We start from the raw sequence: 22,487 nt of genomic DNA on the forward strand, positions 1-22,487 counted from the left end.
ATGAGTCATTGTGTATTTAACATTATATGTGCAAGCATATTAGTTGGAAGTATCTTTACTAAAATGTATCAAAAGATAGGCAAACAAGATTTTACTAGCCAAGCTCAATCACATGCTGTCCCAAGCAATTTTCAGATGTCTTCAGCAAGGTAATTCTCATTTTTGTCTCCCTTATTTGTGAATTCTTGAAACTTTGAAAATAAAACACATTTGGTTTCTGACTCATTTGCACCAACCACTACATGACAAGAAGCTGGCAATTATTGAGCTGCTGAGGAGTTTTAGAAATACTGAACTATACGTCATAAATGAAAACTTCATTACAAAAAAAAAAATCAGGGTAAACCTTGCTTGGAGTCTTTTTCCTTAATCTTCAGAATTCTGACTGCTATCACCTTGCTTGGGAGCAGTTACCAGCATGGAGCAGTCTCTTGTTAATAAAAGCAAAGCCTTGTTGTTTGTTTGTTTTTTAAACTTTTCATTCCTCAGTGTTTCACACCAGTACTCTAACTTCAACCATATGAGAACCTTCTGCTCTTGGACAAATGAAAAAGGAAAATACAAGGAAAAGGATCAGAAAGTAGCCAAGGGATGTTGTTTGTATTAGAGACCAAAAAGAAAAGTCTTAAAGTCCTGTGGTAAGAGATAGCAATAGAAGGGAGGGAAACTTGGGAGGCATAACAAGGCAGGAAACATAGAATAAAGGGGCGGGGGGGGGGGGGGGGAAAGTAAACTTCCACCACTCACACCAGCCCTCATGACCATTTAATCCCTGGAGCCAAGAACACAAGAGACAGCATCTGAAAGGAGAAGGAGGGCTTATTTAACAATTTGCTACGTTAACAGGCTAACAAGAGACATAAGATTACGCTTGCTACCTGCAAGGTTCAGGTCACAGACGGAGAGTTTGCTTCTAAATCCTACCTCCTGCTTGGGAGGATTACAGCTGCTTCCTATGAAGACCAAAAATCTTAAATAAGCAAAAGCAGTGCACTCTCTCAAAGTCAGATTAAAAAAATACATAAATCCCTTAAGGCTTTTCAAGTTAACTCCTTGGTTTGTCAGAAGACACATCTGTTGTGCTACACAGGCTGTCAACAAACACTGCTGCAAGTGCATGGGTGTCATTTATTACTTTATTTCCATTTTATAGGCTATATTCATTTCAGCCTTGCTTACCTCAGTTATTAGGTTTGCATTAGTGCTTGTGCTGCTATCATTACAGCTGAATCAGCACTTCATGATGAAGTGAAGCAAACACTTCCTACCAGGTGAGGTGGTACTGTCCCTCCAAATCAAGCTGTGTCCTCCCATGCCTTATGATTATGGATATATCTGAAGGACCATGAAGTCTGTCCAATTCCCTCCCACACAGGTAAAGATTTCCAAGCCTGTAAATTTCTAACAACACAAAAAAACTCAGTCCCAACCTTCTACCAAAAAAAGCAGCAGGATATAACCAGTGGTTCCCTTCAAAGATGTAAGCAAAAGCTGGGGAGGAGGAAGCATCAGCAAAACAATCACAGCCCCCAGCTATAGGAAATGAAGTGCTACGTTTTAGGAATGGTTTGTTGTTTTTTTTGTTATTTTAACCCCTGTAATAACACCTAACCAGTTGTATGCTTCAGGGCTATGTTTTGTTACTTGGGGCATGTGTATATGTGTCTTTTAAAGACAGTTGTATACAACAGGGAATTGCTAGTGGTAAGGTTTCACACGTACTAGCTACAAAAAGCAATGCAGGTCCACAGCTTCAACTACCAGCAAAAAGTACACAGCCAAGAAAAAAAAAAAAAAAAAGATCTTTAGATCTCACACTGAAGGTTCATAACCTACTCAACATACAAGTCTTTGGTAGTGTTTACAGTTTAAGCACCTTCAAGTGACAGTCAGAAACCCACAGTATCTGGACGCATGGAGTTTTATTAAAAATTAAGAGATCAAAAGCAAGAGCAAAGTATGATGATGCCCAGCATCTTACTCAGATAGTATCATTGTCCAGGAGCCAGCAAACACCGGTAACCATGATGCCATACCTGAACCATACACCTGTACATACATTACAGTAAAATGTCGTATTTCAGTGAATGTATACAACTACAAAACAAAAAAGCAGAGAATAGAAAAAAACAAGTACATTTAGGGGATGTCACAAGTCATACACAAGCTGGTGCCAAAATTTCAGACAGAAATACACCCCGGATTTTAATGTCAGAGAGCATATTTTCCTTTGATGCTGCCTATGAGCTTTTGTTCTTCTTAGATCAAGGAAAGGCTTAGGTATTCCTGTCTAAATAGCATGGTTTTTTTAGGAAGTTTTCTTGAGGGAATTTGGATAGGGGAGTTTTGTAGGTTTTTTGTTTTAAAATAAAATCTTAAATATTTTGTTTCCCTTCAATGAAAATCTTTAAAAAACACAGAAAAGCATTCTTAACATTTAGAAAAGAAAAACGTATTAGTTGATTAGGTTGTATAGTCATTAAAGTGTGATGATATTTTCCACTGAGCAAAGAAATGGAACAATGAGATTTTCCTGTTTACGTTTCTGGCATAGTAGCAGTTTTCCACATTTTTTTTTTCTTTTAAGTAAATTCTGAACATAAGGAGGCAGCTTACATGAAACAGAAACTGGATTATCTTTCACGATGGTCAATTCTCTGCTTAATGCTTACAAGCGCTGGAGAAAAGGCAGACTTTGTGGTTTCCTTCATTTCAGGACACTGTGATGCACTTGTTCGTGCTCACAGCACACGTGTGCAGGTTTCTTCTGCAAAATTAACAGCAAATCTGTGGCTCTCGACTCCAAGGAAAGAGCTGGGGAAGCCAGGAGAGAATACTGTATTGCAGAATACAAAAGTTAGGTGCTCACAAAAGCACCAGGCTTGTATGTCTCATTTAAGCAAGGCTGTAAATTTCAATAGTGATGGCTGTGAACATTTCTATACACTTCAAGCATAAAATTATCATTAACCTGGATTTTTTAAGTTTCTAAAAATAAAACCTTCTCACTGAAATTTCCACTGAGTTACCAAATGGATCAGTATGCAAAATATCCACAATATAGTTAAGAAATTATGTTAAGTTACACATCTTAAAATAAAATACAGTGGTAGCTGTTCAGGGTTGTTCCCAGAATATAGCAGTATTTTGAAGCTCTAAGATTTCAATGTATTTCAATTTTAAGAGCCTTACAGTGGTGATAATTTAAGGCATAGTATGATCAAAATGATTTTATTATAGAAATACATTTCTGTAACACAATTAAATATATACTTATTTTGAAGGTCCTCCGTATCATCACAACCTTGAAATATAATCTCCCTCCCCATTAAAATTAAGCTTCCTACTTTACAAATACAGCTCTGTATATTTTAAATTAAAAAAAAAAAAAAGATACTAAAATCTCTAGCCTTTGATGCAAACAATCCTGGCAGTGTGATGGCTACAGTATACAGTGCATGGCCTTGCAAAGGTGGAACGCACCTGAAATGTTTACAAATGCTATGTTGTTAAAATATCTTTCAAAGCTTCATTTCCCTTGATGAAATGAATGCTGATCACAAAAGCATTTGGAAAAAAATGAGTTAGCAGTACTTATTTAATGTAACTACTACTCCTACTCATTATGCATTTTGCCACAATCCCTTCTATGTTCTTAAAGACTTTGAATCTTCTGCCTCTGGACACACAGACCAGAAACCAATTTGCAACTGAAGAAAAAAAAAATCACTCCAATTTAATTCTCCCACATTACATTTTGATGAAGCCGAAGTCCTATTCCTTGTTTTAAGGCACTCCCAAGGGGAGTTCTTAGCAAAAGTTTCAGGGCAAAATATAGCCCATTTAAAAGAAAAACATCTTTGACATTTCAATGTAAACTGAACTGTTCACAGCAAAAGACTGTGTGTTGCTGCAGCCAGGAGGATCTGTGGACAGCAGAGCCCACTTATTCAGATGCCAAAGTCTACCTCAGCTTTACAAGTTCACTTATTAATTTTGGGCAACTTGAATTCCTACAGCAATAAACAGGCATCAGAGCACTCATATTTACAGAGGAGCAGCAGCAATAACTTCCTTGTTAATTGCTATATATAGCATTTTAGTTTGTCACTACCTCACCAAGGATTGAAGCAGAGCTCCTGTAAGGGCATGGGGAAGCGTGGCCAACACCAATTCATGGCTGCATCCTATCCATCGCAGAGAGGCCAAACTATCACACCATAACCAGCTGTCATCCTGTACCAGGTCACTCCTGATTAATCAATGTCACCCTTCTTCCAAGTAAATAATTTGTTTGCTCCTAATTGCACTCTAAAAAAGAAAAAGGCACCAGTTTAAAGAAGCATACAATCCACACAGTGTCAGCTTTGAAACTGGCACTGACCTATTTCAGTTCAGTTCTTAAAAGAAAAAAAAAAGCAAACTTCTAAAATCCTCTTAAAAATATACAGTTGCACCTAGGTAACAGATTTATAAGCAAACTTGTGAAGCAGAGTTTATCACAAAATAAAGAGTCTGATGTTGACAGTTACCAAGTGTTCAGTGCTTCCTATTGTGGCCAACAGGAGCTATGAAGCCTCAGTAACCTTCAGGGTATAACCAAAGTGATATAAATCATAAAAGTCCCTGAAAACAGGACAGAAGAGAGGAGGGGAAAAAGAGGGCAAGGAGAAAGCAAACAATTCTTCAACCTTCACAACATTACTATGAATGTATGACTACATAAAGAAATATTGCTGCAAATGGGGTTCAAAGAACTCCACTTGTACTGAACACTGCTGATTTCTTACTACAGTCATAACAGATAGGAAACCTGATATTCTGCATATTCTATATAGAGACTTTGGTTTTAGTGGATACTTTAAGGTACATATGGCCATCAAAACATTTTGGAAGGGGGCAAAGGAAACAAACTTCTATGAAGAGGGAGCTACAAAGCATTTTATTACTTTCTAAATATTTTGAATTAAAACTATTAAACTTTAGTTAAATTATGATGTCTAAAAAGACGATGTTATTTCTTGTATAGTACTCAGTCACATCTGGTGCCTGCCCCAGGTTCCAACAGAGCGCTGATTTCAGTAAGACCACTTGAAAAGCAAAGAAACACAAATTCCCTGAATGTAAAGTGAATAAAAACACAGAAGAAATAAGAGGATGGAGATGCCTCCAACCTGCAATGGCACATTCTAGCTCTCCTAGCCCCTGACATCACATACTGGCCTACTTCTGCCCCACTGGAGTTTCAGGAATAGCAACAAAGACAGAAACCTGTCCCATTTAGTCCTGCATTGTACTCCCTGGGGATTAAAGCACACTGATTTTGACAGGCAAAGTTGAGAGCACTGACCACCTAAAATCAAAGTGCACTGTCATATAAACAATGAAGTTACAAAGTTTACAGGGCCAAAACAAAAGACTTTATTAGCAAACAAGTAAAGATTCATCATCACTTGTATTGACTTCAGAGAGGGGGGTAGAGGACTCTAACATTGGCACTTCCACAGAATGGCAACAAGCCGCATGAATACCCAAAGGCTCCTCCCGATGAGAATTAGGGCAACACCGGTTTTGTCCTTCCACTTGGATATGAACATTCACAGGGCTGTCTGAATAAGCAGACTCCCACTTTTTTAAGGGTAACCTACATGGCTCTTCACTCAATGGTTGACTTCTACTTAAATTACTGCCTTCTGGGACAGTCCTCCTGGATGCTGACCCGCCATGGATCATTTCTGTAACACTTTCAGACAAAGGATCTCTGAAAGCCTTTCCTGAATCCACTTTACTGGGCTGCTTAAGCTCACTGCCAGAGGTCTCAGCACCTAAAGATTTATCAGCGTGTCCAGTCTCAGGCTCTGTGTGTACAGCTGTGCAAGTATTAGGTAAGACATTTGAAGGTGATGGCTCTGTGATTTCAGTCTCTGGCTGCAAGCTGCTACATCCAGCTTCTTGTAGGCCCCTGGCATGGCCATGGGCATCTGCCTGTAAATTAGGTCCCTCGGGTGAAGGTGGAGGACTCCTGGTAGTCCCTTCAGCATGGTTAATGATTCCATCACCCAGTGTAGTCTGTGAAGTGCGGGCAGGTGTCAGGAGTGGGATCTGTCCTCTCACCCGAGGTCTGTGGAAGAGTCTGTTCCAGAGACGGCCAAGGCGCCGCCGAGACGAGCTTCGTCTTGATGAGTGACGTCTCATCTGTCTCCTCATGGCTGTTCGGATGTTCTGCAGCACAGAGGCCTGTAACAAACAGAAACTGATTTCACACATACTCAGAAGACTTCTCCTAAAGCTTATTCACTAATATCTCCTTCTCACCAGAATTCTCAGGCTTGATCCACATGCATCCTGGTTAATTTTATATTTTAAATGAACCATTAACAGTGCTCTGCCTCTACCAAAACACTCTTCCTTAAAGAGTGTCCATAACGAGTTTAATCTTTACTTGTTTGCCTCAGCAAGATGCTCCACACCTGCTATCAGATCACCACCAAAGAACCAGACTACAGCCACCAAGTCCTCTGTCATCAGCAATAAGCAGAGGATTCTCAAAACCTGATGACAACAACAGAGAAGAGAGACTAACTCAAATACTTCTACAACTTAGTAACAAACTACAGGTGCACTAGGAACTGTACTATCTAGGAACTGAATCACAGTGGGTTACTTTTGACAAGGCGAAGAAGATTCTTGAGAAATCAGCAGTGAAATATAACGTAATGGTTTCCCAGTTTAATGTATTTCTAAGTGAAAAATAAGTGCAGAATTTCTCCAAAATACTGCTAGAGACCTACTTTCTTAACACTTCAGACAGTTTTACATTTTCAGCATGGAAAGCCTTTTCTTCTGTTGACTTTCTGACCTCCGTCTCTGGTTCATTCTTGATATACAGCAAAACATCATGTCCTTATCTCACTGCTGTTCCCTAGCAAACACATTTAATGTGTTCAAAACTACCCACAGCACCAAGATATAGAATCATGATTCTTCACCTCAAAGTAAAACACACATTTTTGTAAGAGCACTTCCATATAACGAGCATAGCTTCATTCCCATTCAAAGAAAACACTTGCAGGTCAATTCTGTCTAATTTATAGTAGTTTGGCTACTGCTAAATTATTTGGTACTCATGTCTCCATACTTGTGATGCATTGTACACGGGGAAGTCTTCAACTGGGGGGATGAGCCCTTGTGCAATCAGCTGCCCATAGGAAGGTGGAGCTTCTCGCCGCACAAACTCTGCTTCAAGTCGTGTCATCTGTGTCTCAAATGCTCTGGAAATGAAAACACAATGGGGAAAAAGAAAGAAGAGCAGTCAGTTTGTCCTGCCTCCCCTCACGTTAATGCACAGAAACAGCGCAGAGGGCTTCACAATAGCAGCTAAAAGGCAAACCTTTATCTGGGTTCTGTGACAATCTTATCAGGATGATAAAATAAACAAAAGGAATAGTGTTAACACTTTGGTACAGTCCCGGTTTGAAGTCTGTGGTAACTGAAGGTTTTCCATATTGGAAAACATACACCAGTAAAAGAGTTAACTTGTTCACTTACTCCAATAAAAGAGTTAACTTGTTCAGCTAGGACCCAAAGGTTATTTTTGGAAAATACAACATTTAGCACTGGAACAAGCACACAGAATGGGCAGGCCTGCAGCTGCAGACCTGTCGCTGTCCTGCCAGAACTGAGGTCCAGAGGTTCCCAACATAGCATGGTAGCTTTTTCCAGCTCCTTCATCAGCCACATTTGATCAGGAGAGAACAAAAAGCACACTGTGCTGAAAACACTGATGTTGTCAGGAGCATGGCACAAAGCTGGTGCATGTGCTGAGAGGCAGGCATCAGAAAGCCCCTTACGACTTTCTCCCGAAGGGCAAAACCACAGTTGCACAAACATACAAAACACGGGCACAGGCAGGGGAAGGAAATTTCTCAGAACAGTTTTGATTTGTCTTAGATTCAGGTTCTGCCAGGCTGCACTATGAACACAGATTTCCCATAGATGACAAAAGAGCTGATATTCCCCTACTTCTGAAAATCTTGACTATTCTTCTCTAAGCCTAATATGGTGACTACTACTTAATTGTCATCAATTTCTCAGATTTTCCAAATTCTCTGGTTAACAATTGACTTTCTTTCTTTGAAAGTAAAAAACAAACAAACAAACAAAAAAAACTCAGCTATTAAAGCATCATAAAAACAAGATGCTTACCTGTATTCCCTGGTCCTCAGAGAGTATAATTTAAATGCACAACCCAGTGCTATCACCAGCAGCAGGCCACAAACCAGACTCCCGATCAGAGCAGCTGTGATGACCTTCCTGGGAACTATCACCAGGCAGTTATGTTCGTCACTTCCATCCTGGCAGTCTTCTTGGCCATCACAGCGCCAAGTCTCAAAGATGCACAGATTTGTACCACAATGGAAGTTTCCTGGCTGGCAAGAAAAGCAGTTTTTTTCATCTGAGCCATCTGGGCAGTTCTTTTGGTTATTACAGCGGTCAAGTATTGAGTAGCAAAGCCCACTGTTTCCTTCACATGGGTACTCATTCTTCTGGCAAGCTGGACAGTTCTCCTCATCTTTGCCATTTGGACAGTGCCACCAGCCATCACAATGCTGCTTGTCCGTGAAACACTCCTCATCACTTCCACAGGGGTGTTCCCAAGGGAGGCAATAGCCTTTCACCTGATAGGTTGCATTGAACCCGTGACCAGTGCTCTTGGAGCGGGCATGATACGAGACAGTGAGCTGGCCCTTTGATGACTCCACGCTCACCGAATGTCTGTTGTTGTGATACGAAAATGTTTGCAATAATTTATCACCTCTCTCTCCAATGCCATCATACACCTTTACGTAGTCATTGTAGCCTAACTGTAAGTCAAACTGCAACAAAACATGCCGATTATCTTGTGTGTCCACGTACCATGTGCAACGAAGGTCTGACCTGCTGTGATCAGCACGGAATAAGTCTGGGGAAGCAAAAGATCCATAAAAATTACCCAGCCTTTTGCCACAGGAAAGATCAGGACAATTGTCTTCATCTGAACCATCACTGCAGTCCTTAACGGAATTACACCTCAGCTCATTCATCAAGCACTTGGTGGAGTGGGCTACGCTGCACTGGAATGTTCCTGAGGGACAGATGCTGGACGGAGGCTCTGTCGGAGGGACAGTGCAGTTCCTCTCATCTGAGTTATCCCCGCACTCATCCATGGAATTACACTTCCAAGTACTGGGAATACACTTTCCGTTTGCGCAGTGGAATTCATCTGACTGGCACACAGCCTGACCAATCTTTCCTGTGAAAGAAGACAAGGAAAAAAAAGTCAGTATCGAGACTTTTGGTATCATCTGATGTCACTTTTTAAAATCTACACCCGTGTGTCACAAATCAGTTGGTCAGGTCAGCAGCTTTTAACAGCATTCCTGAAGTCTAAGTGGAAAAATTAATGTTTCCTTGCTAACAGTCATCAAGATTGGCACGCAAATCTTGTTAACAAAAAACACTACTGTCTTCAAATTTTACCAGAGGGAGCACAAGTGAAGCCAACAAAACTGTAAGGTTTTACCTCTAATATAAGAAAGGCGAAATCCCTGAGCCTGTCCTGAGCTTGATGCATCTGAGTGAAAAAATATCCAAACATGATCCCTTGCAGAGATGAATGATGGAGGGATGGAAGATCCACACACTTTGTACTCCTCTCTCTTGGAAGATGGGCCAATCATCAGCCAGTCTACTGCACATTTCTGAGAGTCTTCCAAATCAAAATTCTTAAAACTGTTGGGAACAAAAGAAAACAAGTAACAAAATTTGGAACGACCTAAACAGAGAAAAAAAAAAAAAAACAGACAGTAGCAATTGAGTTTCTGCACCAAGCTGACATAAAGAAATCACATTCAAACATAATGAAACACCTACAACATCTTGAGTACCTATAAACATAGCACTCAAATTCCCCCAGTCTGGAAAAGCACCCATCTCAATGGCATAAGCAGCATGCCATGTGGCTCCGAAAGCTGAAAGGATGAATCCTCTTCCACTCAGAGCCCTTAAACAAAACTGCTTCCTAAAACACCAATCCAAGTAAAAGCAGAAGTCCAAAATACATTGTATGGAAGGCAGACTAAATCATTTCATTTTTTTCTGACCTTAAAATCTATTAAACAACGGAATGAAATGGGAAACTACTGTCTTGGAAAAAGAGCAATAGGGAGCAGTACAAAGAACCCTAAGGGGACAAAGAAGTGAGTCAAAAATCAATTTTCCAAGCTGTGGTTAAGCAGGGAGAAGACAAGAAGAGATGAGGACAGCAAGCAGCGCAGATGGAACAAAGTCTCTCTAACACTACCATTATTTACAATTATTTCAGACAAAAATACTCCCTTTCTGGGAATGCAAATGCAGAGGGATTGAGCCTATAACCTTTCAGAGTCAAGCATCCACCTCTTCTGCTTACCCAAGCCCAATGGCTAATCAATAGCAGCTTACCTAGGGCAACAAGGTGCCCAACTGTTTGCAGAACACCGAACACAAACAAATAATGCTCCCTAACCTGTAGCTCAGGAACCACATGAGCTATTTGTTCAGTCTGATGGAACAGATTACATTTGCATTCAGTAATCTGCAATGGCAATAGCTTTGCACAGAGAAGCACAGCTCATTATAAAAGGGCAAACTGTTCAGGACACTTAGAAATGTATTTTGTTCCTTTCACCTAACTCAGCTACACACAATTAACTTAGTAGAAGTCTGTGCATACTTGGTACAAACACCTGGACAGAAAATCAGAAAGACTGAAAAGCTACTATGAAATAAGGATCTTCTTCCACAAAGGATTTCTCACAAACATAGAAGAGGAATTATTTGAAAAAGATAAACAGAAGATAATTTTCTGTTATCATGGGGTATGTACAAAAGGCTGTATATGCCTCCCAGATCTTGCTCTTTGATGGTGAACGGGAAAGAACAGCAACTGTGTGATCTAGGCAGTTCATTAATTCATTTAAGCAGGAGTTCCAGCCTACACACACCTGAAGGTTCTGCCAAAACATACCAACTTGAAAACTGCACAAAGAAAAGTTATCAGGATTAGAACGCCAAGTAAGAGAGCCCTGAAAGTGTTAAATTAAAAGATGTCCAACAACTTGTCAGACACAAATCTGTCCTTCCTCTTTGCTAACTCTTTTTCTTCCATCATGCTCTATGTACGTTCCCAACTTGGAAGAAATATTGCTTATACCAAAGTAGTAAGTACTGTGGCAATCTCATCAAGCTTTTGAAATCAGCAGATTTTGCAAGGAAGTTTTAGATGACAACAGTCAGAATAAAAGGATTGAATTATTCAACCACGTAAAAGTAAACTAAAGAACAACTCTGTCCCAGGCGTTCTGTAAAAGCTTCTTAATGACCAAGTGTACAAACTGGCACCACAGCATGAAAAGGAATTATACAAAGCAGCTGTGAAACTACTGCTTTACACTTCAAGTCTTTTGCAAGAGATTTGAGACAGCATTAATGAGCTACCACAGTGGTTTCACTTTCTTTAACTTATTTCGTTATCAAGAAGGGTTTCTATCATTCACTTGGAGAACTATTTGTAGGGTTTTCTTGTCATAAAGACTTTTTTGGCAAGTATTAGAAAAATCTATCTTCCCAACAAAATTTGTAAGTAAAGGGAACAGTCAGTCACTCACCAAATCAAGTAATGGAAACTCACAACTGGGTGGGTGGGGGAATAACCAGAAAAACTCATGCTTGTGCAAGACAAATAAGATCATTTACTACATCTTTTGATCTTCTATAGAGATTTCAGATGTACCAGGAACAACCTTACAGAGCTAAACAATTTGTCCTCCTACCCTGCCCAGCTCCCAGCACTCCTGCCAGGTCTCACAGCTCACTCATTTTCACCACTCTGCTGAAAAGAGCTACTTTTACTTTTTGCAGGTAAGTATCCATCAAACCCAGAGGAGAATTTGCCTATATAAGAAGTTGTTTGCATCTTAAAATGTGGGCCTTTTTCCTAGAACAAAAAGAAAAGGATTAGCACTTCTAAGATTCACGATAAGGAAGAAAAAAAAAGTCAGCTACACTGGCATGCCTTGTTCACAATCTCTTTTGCAAATGAGCAATATATCCGGAGAGCTTGTATTTGTAAATAATTAACAATACATCTGTTTGCACCTTGAGAACATCGTATTGTACACTGCTAATAAAGAAGAAGGACAGTTTATTACGAAGGGTGAGGAAGAGGTGAGTACGAAGAATAAACTTTCTAAAGTAAAAGCACAAGCATATAGAGGATAACTGATTTTCCTGAGCATCAGCTGTGGATCTGAGATTCAGAACAGAATCCCAAACTTCTCCATTCCGAAATCCAAGCTTTAGCCACAAAACCACCTGAGTACATAGGTGATGAGGTAGAATATACATGCAAGAAGGTAACATCTTTAACAGCCTCTCTGAAAACACCAACGCAGAGCAATGCATGAGTTACTGAAACAAATGTCTTGGTATTCAAAAAAACGGTGATACAAATTATTCACAAGAATGACTTTTTCCTAAAAGTTTCTAAAAGCACTTTTCTAAGGTGCTTACCTTAAACACAATGGTGCCTAGAAGTTAGAAACACTATTGAATAAATGCAATTTCTCTGAAATATGTTCTAGTTTCAATGTAAAGTTTTATATACAATAGATGCCATAGCAGTTACAAAATTTCTGAGGGCAAAAGCAAAGTCAAAACAATTGTTCTACTTCACACAGACTATAATCAAGAGACTTATTTGAACAAATTGTTCTTTGATTAAGGCATTGTGACTCTGTAACAATTTCTCACCAGCGTCCTTTTAAGTTATATTGTTGTCAATGGAAGCCAATTTTGCCCCGTCTAAATTAACGGTGATTTCATGCAAGTCCAAAAACATAATATATTTGAATGAGCCATCAACCAACCTCCCAAGAAAAAACACTCCTTTATGACAAAATATGAAACAACATGTATACAAATGAGTGCATGTAGAAATATAGCAAATTGGTTTTCACTTTATAACCCATTTGCAACAAGGTTTTGTGTCAGAAGTTTCTCCCATATTAATCTGACATTAAATAGCTCACTGATTTATTTTACCTATGAGTTCTGAATCATGCATTCAACCTCTGCTACTCCACTTCTTTCATCATCTGTAATTAGATCTAGTGCTGCTGTTACAGTCTCCTGAAGAATAATTTAATCCTGCTACCCACAAAATAGAGCACGGGAACATTTACTTATTCAGTTGAACTTTCTCAAACTGTAATGCAAATTTTTCTGCCAAAAGGATCAGCCCAGCAGTTGAATGATTGATGGTGTAGAGTAGAAGTAAGGGAGAAAATCTCTTCTGTACCTAATTCCTTTAAAAAAAAAATAATTGTATACAGAAGTACAAGAATAGTCCATTAAACATTGGGATTATTCAAACCCTGAGTATCAGAACAACTCAATGTGAACTGACAAATAGCACAATCTGCTTTTACAGAGTGGCAGAAATAGGTAAAATCATCTCATTTCTCTTTCAGTGGTATGTTACTGAAAAAAGGTTACCTCCCACACTGAGCAGGACTCCAGGAACTTACAGTGAATTACAGGACCGGTTGCATATCAGATCTGACCTACAAATATACTCAAATGCAGCAACAGTAGCCTACAATTATATTTTCATATTAACTGTCAAGTATTTGTACATTTCTGGAAAGAATTTCACTAAACCAACTTATCATAAATAGTCGTTTATGCTCTGTAAGAAAGAAAAAAAGCACGTCACCTGCCAAACTAACGCTACACAAAGCTACGCTTTTTTTGCCATCTACACTAAAAGGAGCAATAGCAGCTAGAAAAAGGAAAGTACTTCTATAAATAATGCAAGGAATTTCCTACAACTCTTAGTAATTTAAGCATGAGCAACTACAGATTAAAGCTGGGAAAAAAAGTACTCTTAACTGTAAAAAGACACACATGGGATGACCATAAATATGAACAAAAAACTGTAAACTGCTGAAGGCTCAGCAGATGTAAAATCTGAATGAAAGTAGAAACAAGAAAGAAGTCCGATTTGGCCCTCTGAACTCATTAAAAAATTGGAGAATAAATATTATGGGTAGATCAGTAGAGCACAGTCCCAAAATAAAACAGACTGGCCAATTAAGCAAGAAAAGTTACTTCTATTTGCCAACCTCTCACAGCAAGTGCAGACTGTGAACAACTGATGACTTAATTGGCTCATTAAAAACTTCTGCTTAACCACTGAAGCACAAGGCCCTGGAAGTCAGGAAAGCTCTATTCTGCTCCCCACTCCCAAGCACCAATCGTGTAACCTCGGGCAGGAGACACGGGCTGTTTTTCTTCAAAAAGCTGAGCCCATGCAACTTAATTAAATACATGGCTGTCATGAGTTTTTCCCACTAATGTCAAACTCTGAAACACTGTGGGTTCAGTAAGTAAAATACAAAGCAGTCCCTTGAATTCATCGCATAAATACAGACCATCGAGCCTTTACAAGTACAGGCCCTGGTTTTACTCAGAATCTGAAGCTCAGATGGTATTTTTTCCAAAGCCAATGATGCAAATCACTGAATTGAAAGCAGCAAAGGTGATCTCCCCCCTCAATTACTAAGAAACAGCTTGAGTGGGTCACTAAGTAGATCACCTCTCATTACTCTTACCCTGAATTCTGAACATGGAGCACATTTTACTCTCAGTCCCATAAATTTCTATAATAAAAAGCAATTCACTTATACTGTGCCCACATCTGTGCTAATTGCAAGAATCAAATGCTAAACAAAACCAATCCTTTTCTCAGATATGAGGAAACATATACATATAAAGCCTGTAAAGGACGGTCCGAAAAGGTAGTTATTGCACATGGTATGTTTGTCTCATCTTACATGATTTTATGTAGTCCCCTGTGAAAATAAGACCTAAAACTAGAGAAAATTAGATAAAAATTGAGCAGTTTCCAAAACAGTAGCTAGTAGACTGTTTACCTGAATATAAAGTGACACAATATAATGCTAAAAATAGTAGCTACACGCTAATTCTCTGATCTCTACAGCATGATTCCATCAAACACACACACTTGGAAGAAAGTAGGGAAACGTGCAGAATTAACAGAGATAAAAACAAGAGAAAATATATTTCCTGTTCCTGTGAAGACTCTCCCAAGGATTCAAAAAAAGTAAACTATAAAGCAAAACAGTAAGCATGGAAATGTGAGGATATGAAGAAAATCAATACAAACATGAAAGGCAGATATTAACTAAGCTTCTAAAGGACACATGTCCGCAGATGACAGCGTCTTACATCCACATCTAGATCTGGGTACTGTTCTATTAAAAGCTGCTGAATAACAGGTTTATAAAAAATGACCACTGACTGCAAATGTTTTAGAAATCACAACTACTTTCAGCTGCAATTTTATCTCTTAGTGACTCCTGCTGTATCCCAAATATGCTGCTTATATAACATTGCTGTCTTACCGTCAATGAGAATTCAAGATCAAGGGAAATGCATTCAGTATAACACAACACAAAAGGCGGTAGCTTGCTTTTTTTGCTTTTTTATTATTTTTAAACAACCTGTCAAAATGCAGATCTTATCACATGAAATGTGTTTGGTTTTCCTAGGAAAATTAGAAAAGCTACTCTTTTATGCTCCTATCAGCACACTGCTATGACAAGAAGCATAGCATTCCCCAAGAGGAAAAAAATATTTGCATTTGAACCCTGTTTCCCAGTTTGCCTGTATCATGCTAGCTTAGGGAAGTCAGCTCCTGCTTTTACGTCCTTGGCGTTATGAGGGCTATATCCTTCTAAAGAAATCCTCAGATGCTCTAACGTTTTGCATTTCATATACTGGAGTGAGTCATTCCAAGTACATTTATAGTCAGAAACGTAGCACTACAACACGTCTGCTACCCACAAGGCAAACTACTCCCTAGGATGTAAACACATAGCTCCCATTGTTTGCTTGTGCATATGAGGGCAGGATATGGCTGTGTATCCACTGACAGAAAACAAACCCATTAAAAAGAAATCTTTCAAAACTATATTGCTTTTGCACACATTCAAACTGTGTATGCTTTATTACCAGTTTCCTCATCTTGCTTTCCTTCAATTTTTTTAGCTTCTACCACATCCACACTTGCAGAAGAGAATCCTAATTCTAACTGGGAGCTATGAGACGTTGTCATAGCATAAAATGCAGTACTATTCTCCAGAGCCAAGTCCTGTGTCTCATTTGTATGCTTCCTCAGAGCTTCCAACAATCTCTGCTTTGAAACAAATTCCCCAAGTCCAATACAATTTAATGGGGTTTAAAAGCGTGTTTCTATTTATGGATCTCAAATGCTGGCAGGTATCTACTTCCTTACTTTTGATGAGTAGTTCCTATTTTGAACTACGGATGGTGGAGCCCTCCTATTATTCCATCTGTGGCAGATTTGTTTTTAATTGCTGAGCATCTGCAGTTGAAGAGGTTTGCAGTCCTTTTAAGCAGCTGAGCAAAGAATGAGCAGATGGTGTCAAATACAACAGTACTAAAAAAAAATCAAACAAAAAACCTTTCCTAGTTATGTTTTTTTTTTTTAATAAGCCATTCTTGGTTTGAGAAGGATACTACAATTAGCCCAATGAAACTAAACAAATTCACACTATGCTTATATTATAGCCTAAAAATTCTTAACAAACCATTTGTAACACATTCTAATCTTTTCTGAGCAGCATTTTTATAGAAAGGGCTGAAATTGTGCCACCAATGTTAACTATTATTTAATTCTGTTGGAAATAAATATTAAGCAAAAAAGCATGTGTCTTCTGATTAACAAGTAACAATAAGTAATGATTATTTTCATCTGACAATTAAATACAGTGGCATTTCAAGACATTACAGAAAAGGCCATTTTTTGCTCTAAGAACCTTAAATATCCCAAGGAACTAAGATTCTTAATACCACACCCCGCTGAGGCTGCTCCAGATTTCATAGCCTTCACCTATTCCTATTTATAGGCAATGAAGAGAAAGCTGACTACTTAATGTGAGTAAATATATCACTGTTTCCCATCTCCTCATCTATCAGAGGTGGATGAAATCTCACACAGGTATTGTGCAGATAAATAAATTAGAAGACTACGAATGACTTGCATATATAATAATGGATGTCAGGAGTAACCTACAGAAACAAGATAGTGGAGCATTTCTGAAATGGAGGTGCTCAACGTACAACCATGCTCCAGTGTAATCAAGTACAGCTTCCATCCTTCAAGCATTCAGTAGCTCTGACAAACACTCTGATATTGGTGTATCAGATAAGAACTCACGCTGTTTCATTTCAGCAAAGCGATCTGTTATCCATACAGAATATCACAAAACATACCTGATTGTTATCATGTCTCCTCGATCTCCTTGAATGTACCAGCTGCAGTTTACACCTGGAGGATAGTTTAGTGGCCAGGAAGGACTATAAATGACTCCCCGTCTCTCTGTGTGCTGTTCAAGTTCTCCACTGCAAGCAGCTGTTAATAAGGAGGAAAAAATATTATTAATGCTTCACCTAATCAACAACTCCCATTACTACAAGAGCTTTCATCAATTTCTGGGGATTGCAGACAAATGAGAGTCAATAGTTTCATCCTTTTACTACTTTCTTCCCTGCCCCAATTTTTAATTAAGACACCCACTTGAAGCACAGGTAAGCATAACCTGCATTTCAATGCAAGATCAATCAATAACCTTGTGTGAATCTACCAAAGGCTAAAATCAATATTACTGCATGGATCTGCCAAGAGGATGTAACACAGAAATCCTTCTAACCAGCTCCCAAAAGCCTGGGTATGACACTCACCAACTGGAGAAGATCCACAGTCGGTGTAAATACCTAGAAGCTCCTTTTCCTATAGCCTGTTCCTGGCAGCATCATTCATTCTCATAGCAGACAGACCCAAAGACTTTGTAATGGTTAAAAAAATCCCCAGCAAAAGAAGAAAAAGTGTAAACTCGACTCTGACGTCAAATGTTTTCATTGAGAATTCCTCAGTACTCTAAATTCTTTCTGAACTCCCACAGATAGCAGAAGTTTTCCAGACAGGGAAAGTAGCAAAAAGGGCTAAATAAAGCTCTATATTTTCAAAGTCCTTTCAGATCTTCCTATGGAAAAGAGCAGACCAATTAAAGCTACATCAAATACTAATAATTTGTAATTAAGCAATTCAAAATGAAAGTGAAATGTTCCAAGGACAAGAGGGAAAGCTCTTCTGCTGGGAAGATGTACTCTCAGTAGACTACAAGCGGGGAAATTCTGTGTAATGCAATAGCTATTCTGAACCTTCTCCAAATATATTTTTAAAACTATTTTTAAATCAAATGACTATCTAGAGCATGACTTGTGGATTGCAGCATAATATTCCAATTTTTGACAAGTTCCATTTCTCACAAATGTAAAAGGTGCCAACAAAGAAAAGGATGCCTACACCTGAAGTTCCCTCAGGCACACACACGTCGTGTTTGAGGACACACAACACAGAGAACACACCACGCCACAAATCAGAGACTCACAGCATTGCTAAAAATTCAGCCACAAACACATCATTTTTGATCCACAGCCAGGACCAGGATCAGCTGCCCTGGAGGGATGGGGTGAAGCTGTGCTGGCAGAGCCGCTCGGCTGCAGTGGAGGCAGGTGCAGGGCTGCCTGCAGAGCGCCCAGCTGGGGATGGGGCCAGGGCCCGGCTGCAGCATCCCCCCTGGTAAAGCCGTGCCTGGCACTATTCTGTTTGTTCACAGTAAGCACTTTTGAAGTGAGAGCCACAGGAATATAAAAAGCATGAGGTGAGTAATCTACCTGAGGCAAAAGATATGAAAAGCCATTATTTTCACCCTCCAAGCAGGGCATTCCACTGAAACGTATGTACATAATTCCTCCTAGTTTCAAAGACCACAGAAACTTACAGAATACATAGACACAAGTAAACAGCTATTTTCCAAACAAATATTTTGCAGTAAAGCACTTACAAAAATACAAGAAAATCTTTGTTAGCACATTTCTAAAACCAGAGAGGCTCCACACTAGACACTGACAAAATACAAAGATGCAATTACAGAATTATAAAAGCAAATCTAAGATCCATGGGATTTTTCAACTACCATTCTTGATCTGTTTCATTACACACACCACATCAGCCTACTCAGGCCTTTAAATGTGCTCCTCCAAACACTTGTCACTGCATAAACATATCGTAGCAGCATGTGAGGACCTAGAGCTAGCAACCACATAAAGGAGCTGGAAGACTGCATTTCATAACTGCCAGCTTACCAGAACTTCTCAATGGGAAGGAGACGGTATGCACAAAGCCAACAGAACAAACACACCACGCAGCACTATATCCAAAGGCTTCCAGCACAGCTTTGCAAATATTTCTGTTCCCCTTGTACCAACCACTGCTCTGGATTAATAGCCTGTGCTGACAGTGTATGCATCAGAGCAGAGAACAAAACCAAGAGCTACACAAAGCTCATTTTAGCTTCTGTCTGAGAAGGTGCCATCGACACACTGGTGACTCCACACAAGCACCTTCACTCACATTCATCACTGCAGTTTAGCAGAGCCTTTATTTCCTAAATACTTGCTCCTTGGCTCTAGAAGGCATTTACAAAGACCAACAGTTATTTGACACATCCCAGATTTTCTTAAGGAATGTCACGAGCAGCTTTTTCTTTTGCAGCAATGCACAGTTCCCTAATTCCTAAGCGGTGGATCTGATGCAACATGACAGTTTCTCAGTGAGAAACACTTTTTCTTACTAACTCTGCACATCTGCTACAAACATGGGACATGAAAAGAAGAACAGATAAAGCAAAAAGATTTTCCATTTTAACAGCAGCATTGTAGCTGTGAAAATCTACAGCCATGAGCATGGTGAGGGCTGCACTCACACCACTTCGGGCAGTTCATCCGGCAGTGGTTGTTGTTACTCAATATCTTCTCATGGTTTTACCCTTCCGACACACAAGCATTTCAGACTCACCCTGCACAAAATTAAAAGGACAACTGTTTTGCTCCCACGAAGACTCCTCATTTGAATGGACCACTAACCTTAATTCACACTGCCAAAACATACTCACACTACTTTAAGGATGCGTGCATAGTCCCCTGAACCTACTGGGACGAACCAGGGAGGGGAAACACACAGAGAACTACTATTCTGTCTACGCAAACCTCACTTCATTTGCCATATGCCTTTGACGCCTCTCATTTCCCATCAATGCTCATCACTACAGCATTTGCAATAGATCAATAGATCTCCTTCCTAACAAGTTGTCTCTGCCTCTTTCCTCCTTGTGTGCAGACTGCTGTGTGGTAGACAAGGTGAAGCATTCGCACGCTGCTTTAGAGCAGCTGTTCTTTCACCTACGTAAGTGACAAGTTTATTTTGAAAGAAAAACCTGCACTAAACAAAGCCTTCAGTGCCGGCACGAAAACAGAAAAACCACAAGGGCACATTTTCATACTGTTGGGGTTTCAGTGTCAATGCAGGAGCCTCAATTCCCTTCTCAGTTCCTGGCCACGAAGCACAGAGAACCACATACCTGCGTGAACTATTGTGTTAGTACGCTGGGCTTCAGCATGACAGTGGGATACCTTAAGGGAACTGAACAAAAGTCTTTTCAAACTGCCAAAACATCTAAAGGAAAAGGGAAGTCTCTAAATAGAAAGGCACTCTCCTGGATTCGGAAGGTCTTATCAGTGGCAATGCACAACAAGAACAGTGACAACTTTTTTGCAACAAATGTTTGTGTCTTTATGCACAAACCTAGAAACAAACTGAAAACCCAGATTACAGAAAGCCCAAAACAGCTCATGTTTTCCACGTTCTGGAGTATTGAAAAAGCATAGTGCAAGAAAATACCAATCCCTGGACACACAAACCAACTCACCAAAATCTTACTGAGGTGGTTTTTAAAAATATATGTATTCTGAAGACAAACAACAATGAATCTTTTATAGATTTAAAAAAAAACAAACAAAAAAAAAAAAAACAACCTTTCAATGCCAGAAGAGGTTTGAGTTCAGAGTTTCCGTCAGGCAGACATAAATCTTAATGAGGCTCTTTCTGTAATGATTAAATGGATTTCTTATACTGTAAACAGCAGTAAATTCCCCCTGCTAGTTAAATATGCCACTAATTCTTGCTACTAAAAACTTCCAAGAAAGTTTCCATAACATTACATGAATAACATCGCTCTTATTTTTTGCAAAAGCAACTATAACAGAACAGACGTTGAACTCCACCAGAGGACAGCACAGTTTGTGCTGGGGTTACTAAGCTGAGCAGGAATAAATTTTCAGATGACCCCAGCAGAAAATAAATCCTGCCGTTTTGCACCCTTCTGTGACGGCCCAGGGTCTGCCCCAGTCACAGATGACACAGCCCAACCATCTGCTCCAGGATAAGGGATGGTTTGCACCTGCCACAAGGAACCTTCTCTGAAAAATTAACATTTGGCAACAAACGCCTCCTTGGTAGCTGCCTCAAGGCTGGCAGAAAACACTCCCCAAGTTCTCTGAGTCCTCCCTCAAGGAGTGCTTGCACATGATGCTTAACACAGCCCCCTTTCACCTGTGGACAGAAAGGCCTGAAGGAAGACTCCCCTTCGTTCATCCAGTCTCACAGCCGGCTGCTGCTGGCCCCGGGCCCGGAACCAGCGAAGGCAAAGCCCGAGGGTTCAACTCGCTGGTCTGACAAAACCCGAGCAGGCGCTCTGCTGGTCCTACAGGCTCAGCTGGCTCACCTTGAGCTCGGGGAGGGGGACGCAGTGGGAGGGCTGCTCCCTTCCAGCGGCAGCAGCGGCTTTAATGGCTGGAAGTCATTGTACAATGCAGCTGAGATGGTGGCTCGGCCCGTGCTCTGCAGAACTCATTACTGCTGCTATTACTAGCTTTCTGAAGAGAAACGTTGCTATGCCTTACTCTAGAGATCAAATCTGTAATAGCTGCTTCGTCAGGGCACGTTTAGGACAGCAAATATCCCTCCCCACTTTTATCAGGACTCCTGAGGAACACCAAGAGGATTCCCAACAGGGTTATCTGCCTTATAGCTGCACCATCCTAACCCGTTATCCTCCACCACACAGGTAAGAGAAGCTGGACATGAATCACATCACACTGTTGCAACGACCTTTTATGATCATTTTTCACCGTGCTCCAGTTACACTGCCAAGAGACAGAGTAACTCAAAGCTGTATCAGGACAAGAAAACATGAAGGCTACAGTACTCTAAGGTTTTCCTATACTTAAAAGAATAAAAGGGAAACGTTACAACTCTGTTTCTAGCAAAAGAACAGCATTAGAAAGCATTAGTGCCCACTGAATGAAGTGTTACGGATTTCAGGTTGAGGTAGGATCACCAGCCTAGGTCAGACACTGTGTAATTACTCAAGTTACACTTCATAAACCCATATACCACG

The 22,487-nt window shown here is 39.9% G+C and overlaps 1 protein-coding gene across 6 annotated transcripts in view; it reads right to left on the bottom strand.

The window, feature by feature from the left end:
• Positions 1-1,905: 1,905 nt before the first annotated feature.
• The window catches only part of LRP3 (LDL receptor related protein 3), a 50,394-nt gene continuing 29,812 nt past the window's right edge, over positions 1,906-22,487 (bottom strand). For 5 of the 6 annotated variants that reach the window (XM_027466965.3, XM_072043953.1, XM_027466964.3 and 2 more), the window contains 5 exons: positions 17,401-17,539; positions 9,563-9,771; positions 8,206-9,292; positions 7,139-7,271; positions 1,906-6,237 (listed from right to left, as the gene is read on the bottom strand). In XM_027466965.3, the coding sequence (XP_027322766.3) occupies positions 5,425-6,237; positions 7,139-7,271; positions 8,206-9,292; positions 9,563-9,771; positions 17,401-17,539 (2,381 nt within the window). In that variant the 3' untranslated portion in view covers positions 1,906-5,424. Of the gene's footprint in view, positions 6,238-7,138; positions 7,272-8,205; positions 9,293-9,562; positions 9,772-17,400; positions 17,540-17,868; positions 17,995-22,487 lie in introns of those variants that run through there. The other variant, XM_005019971.6, reaches the window with a different exon arrangement.

This window comes from Anas platyrhynchos, chromosome 12 (assembly GCF_047663525.1).
Source record: "Anas platyrhynchos isolate ZD024472 breed Pekin duck chromosome 12, IASCAAS_PekinDuck_T2T, whole genome shotgun sequence".
In the NCBI taxonomy this organism is placed as follows: Eukaryota; Metazoa; Chordata; class Aves; order Anseriformes; family Anatidae; genus Anas; species Anas platyrhynchos.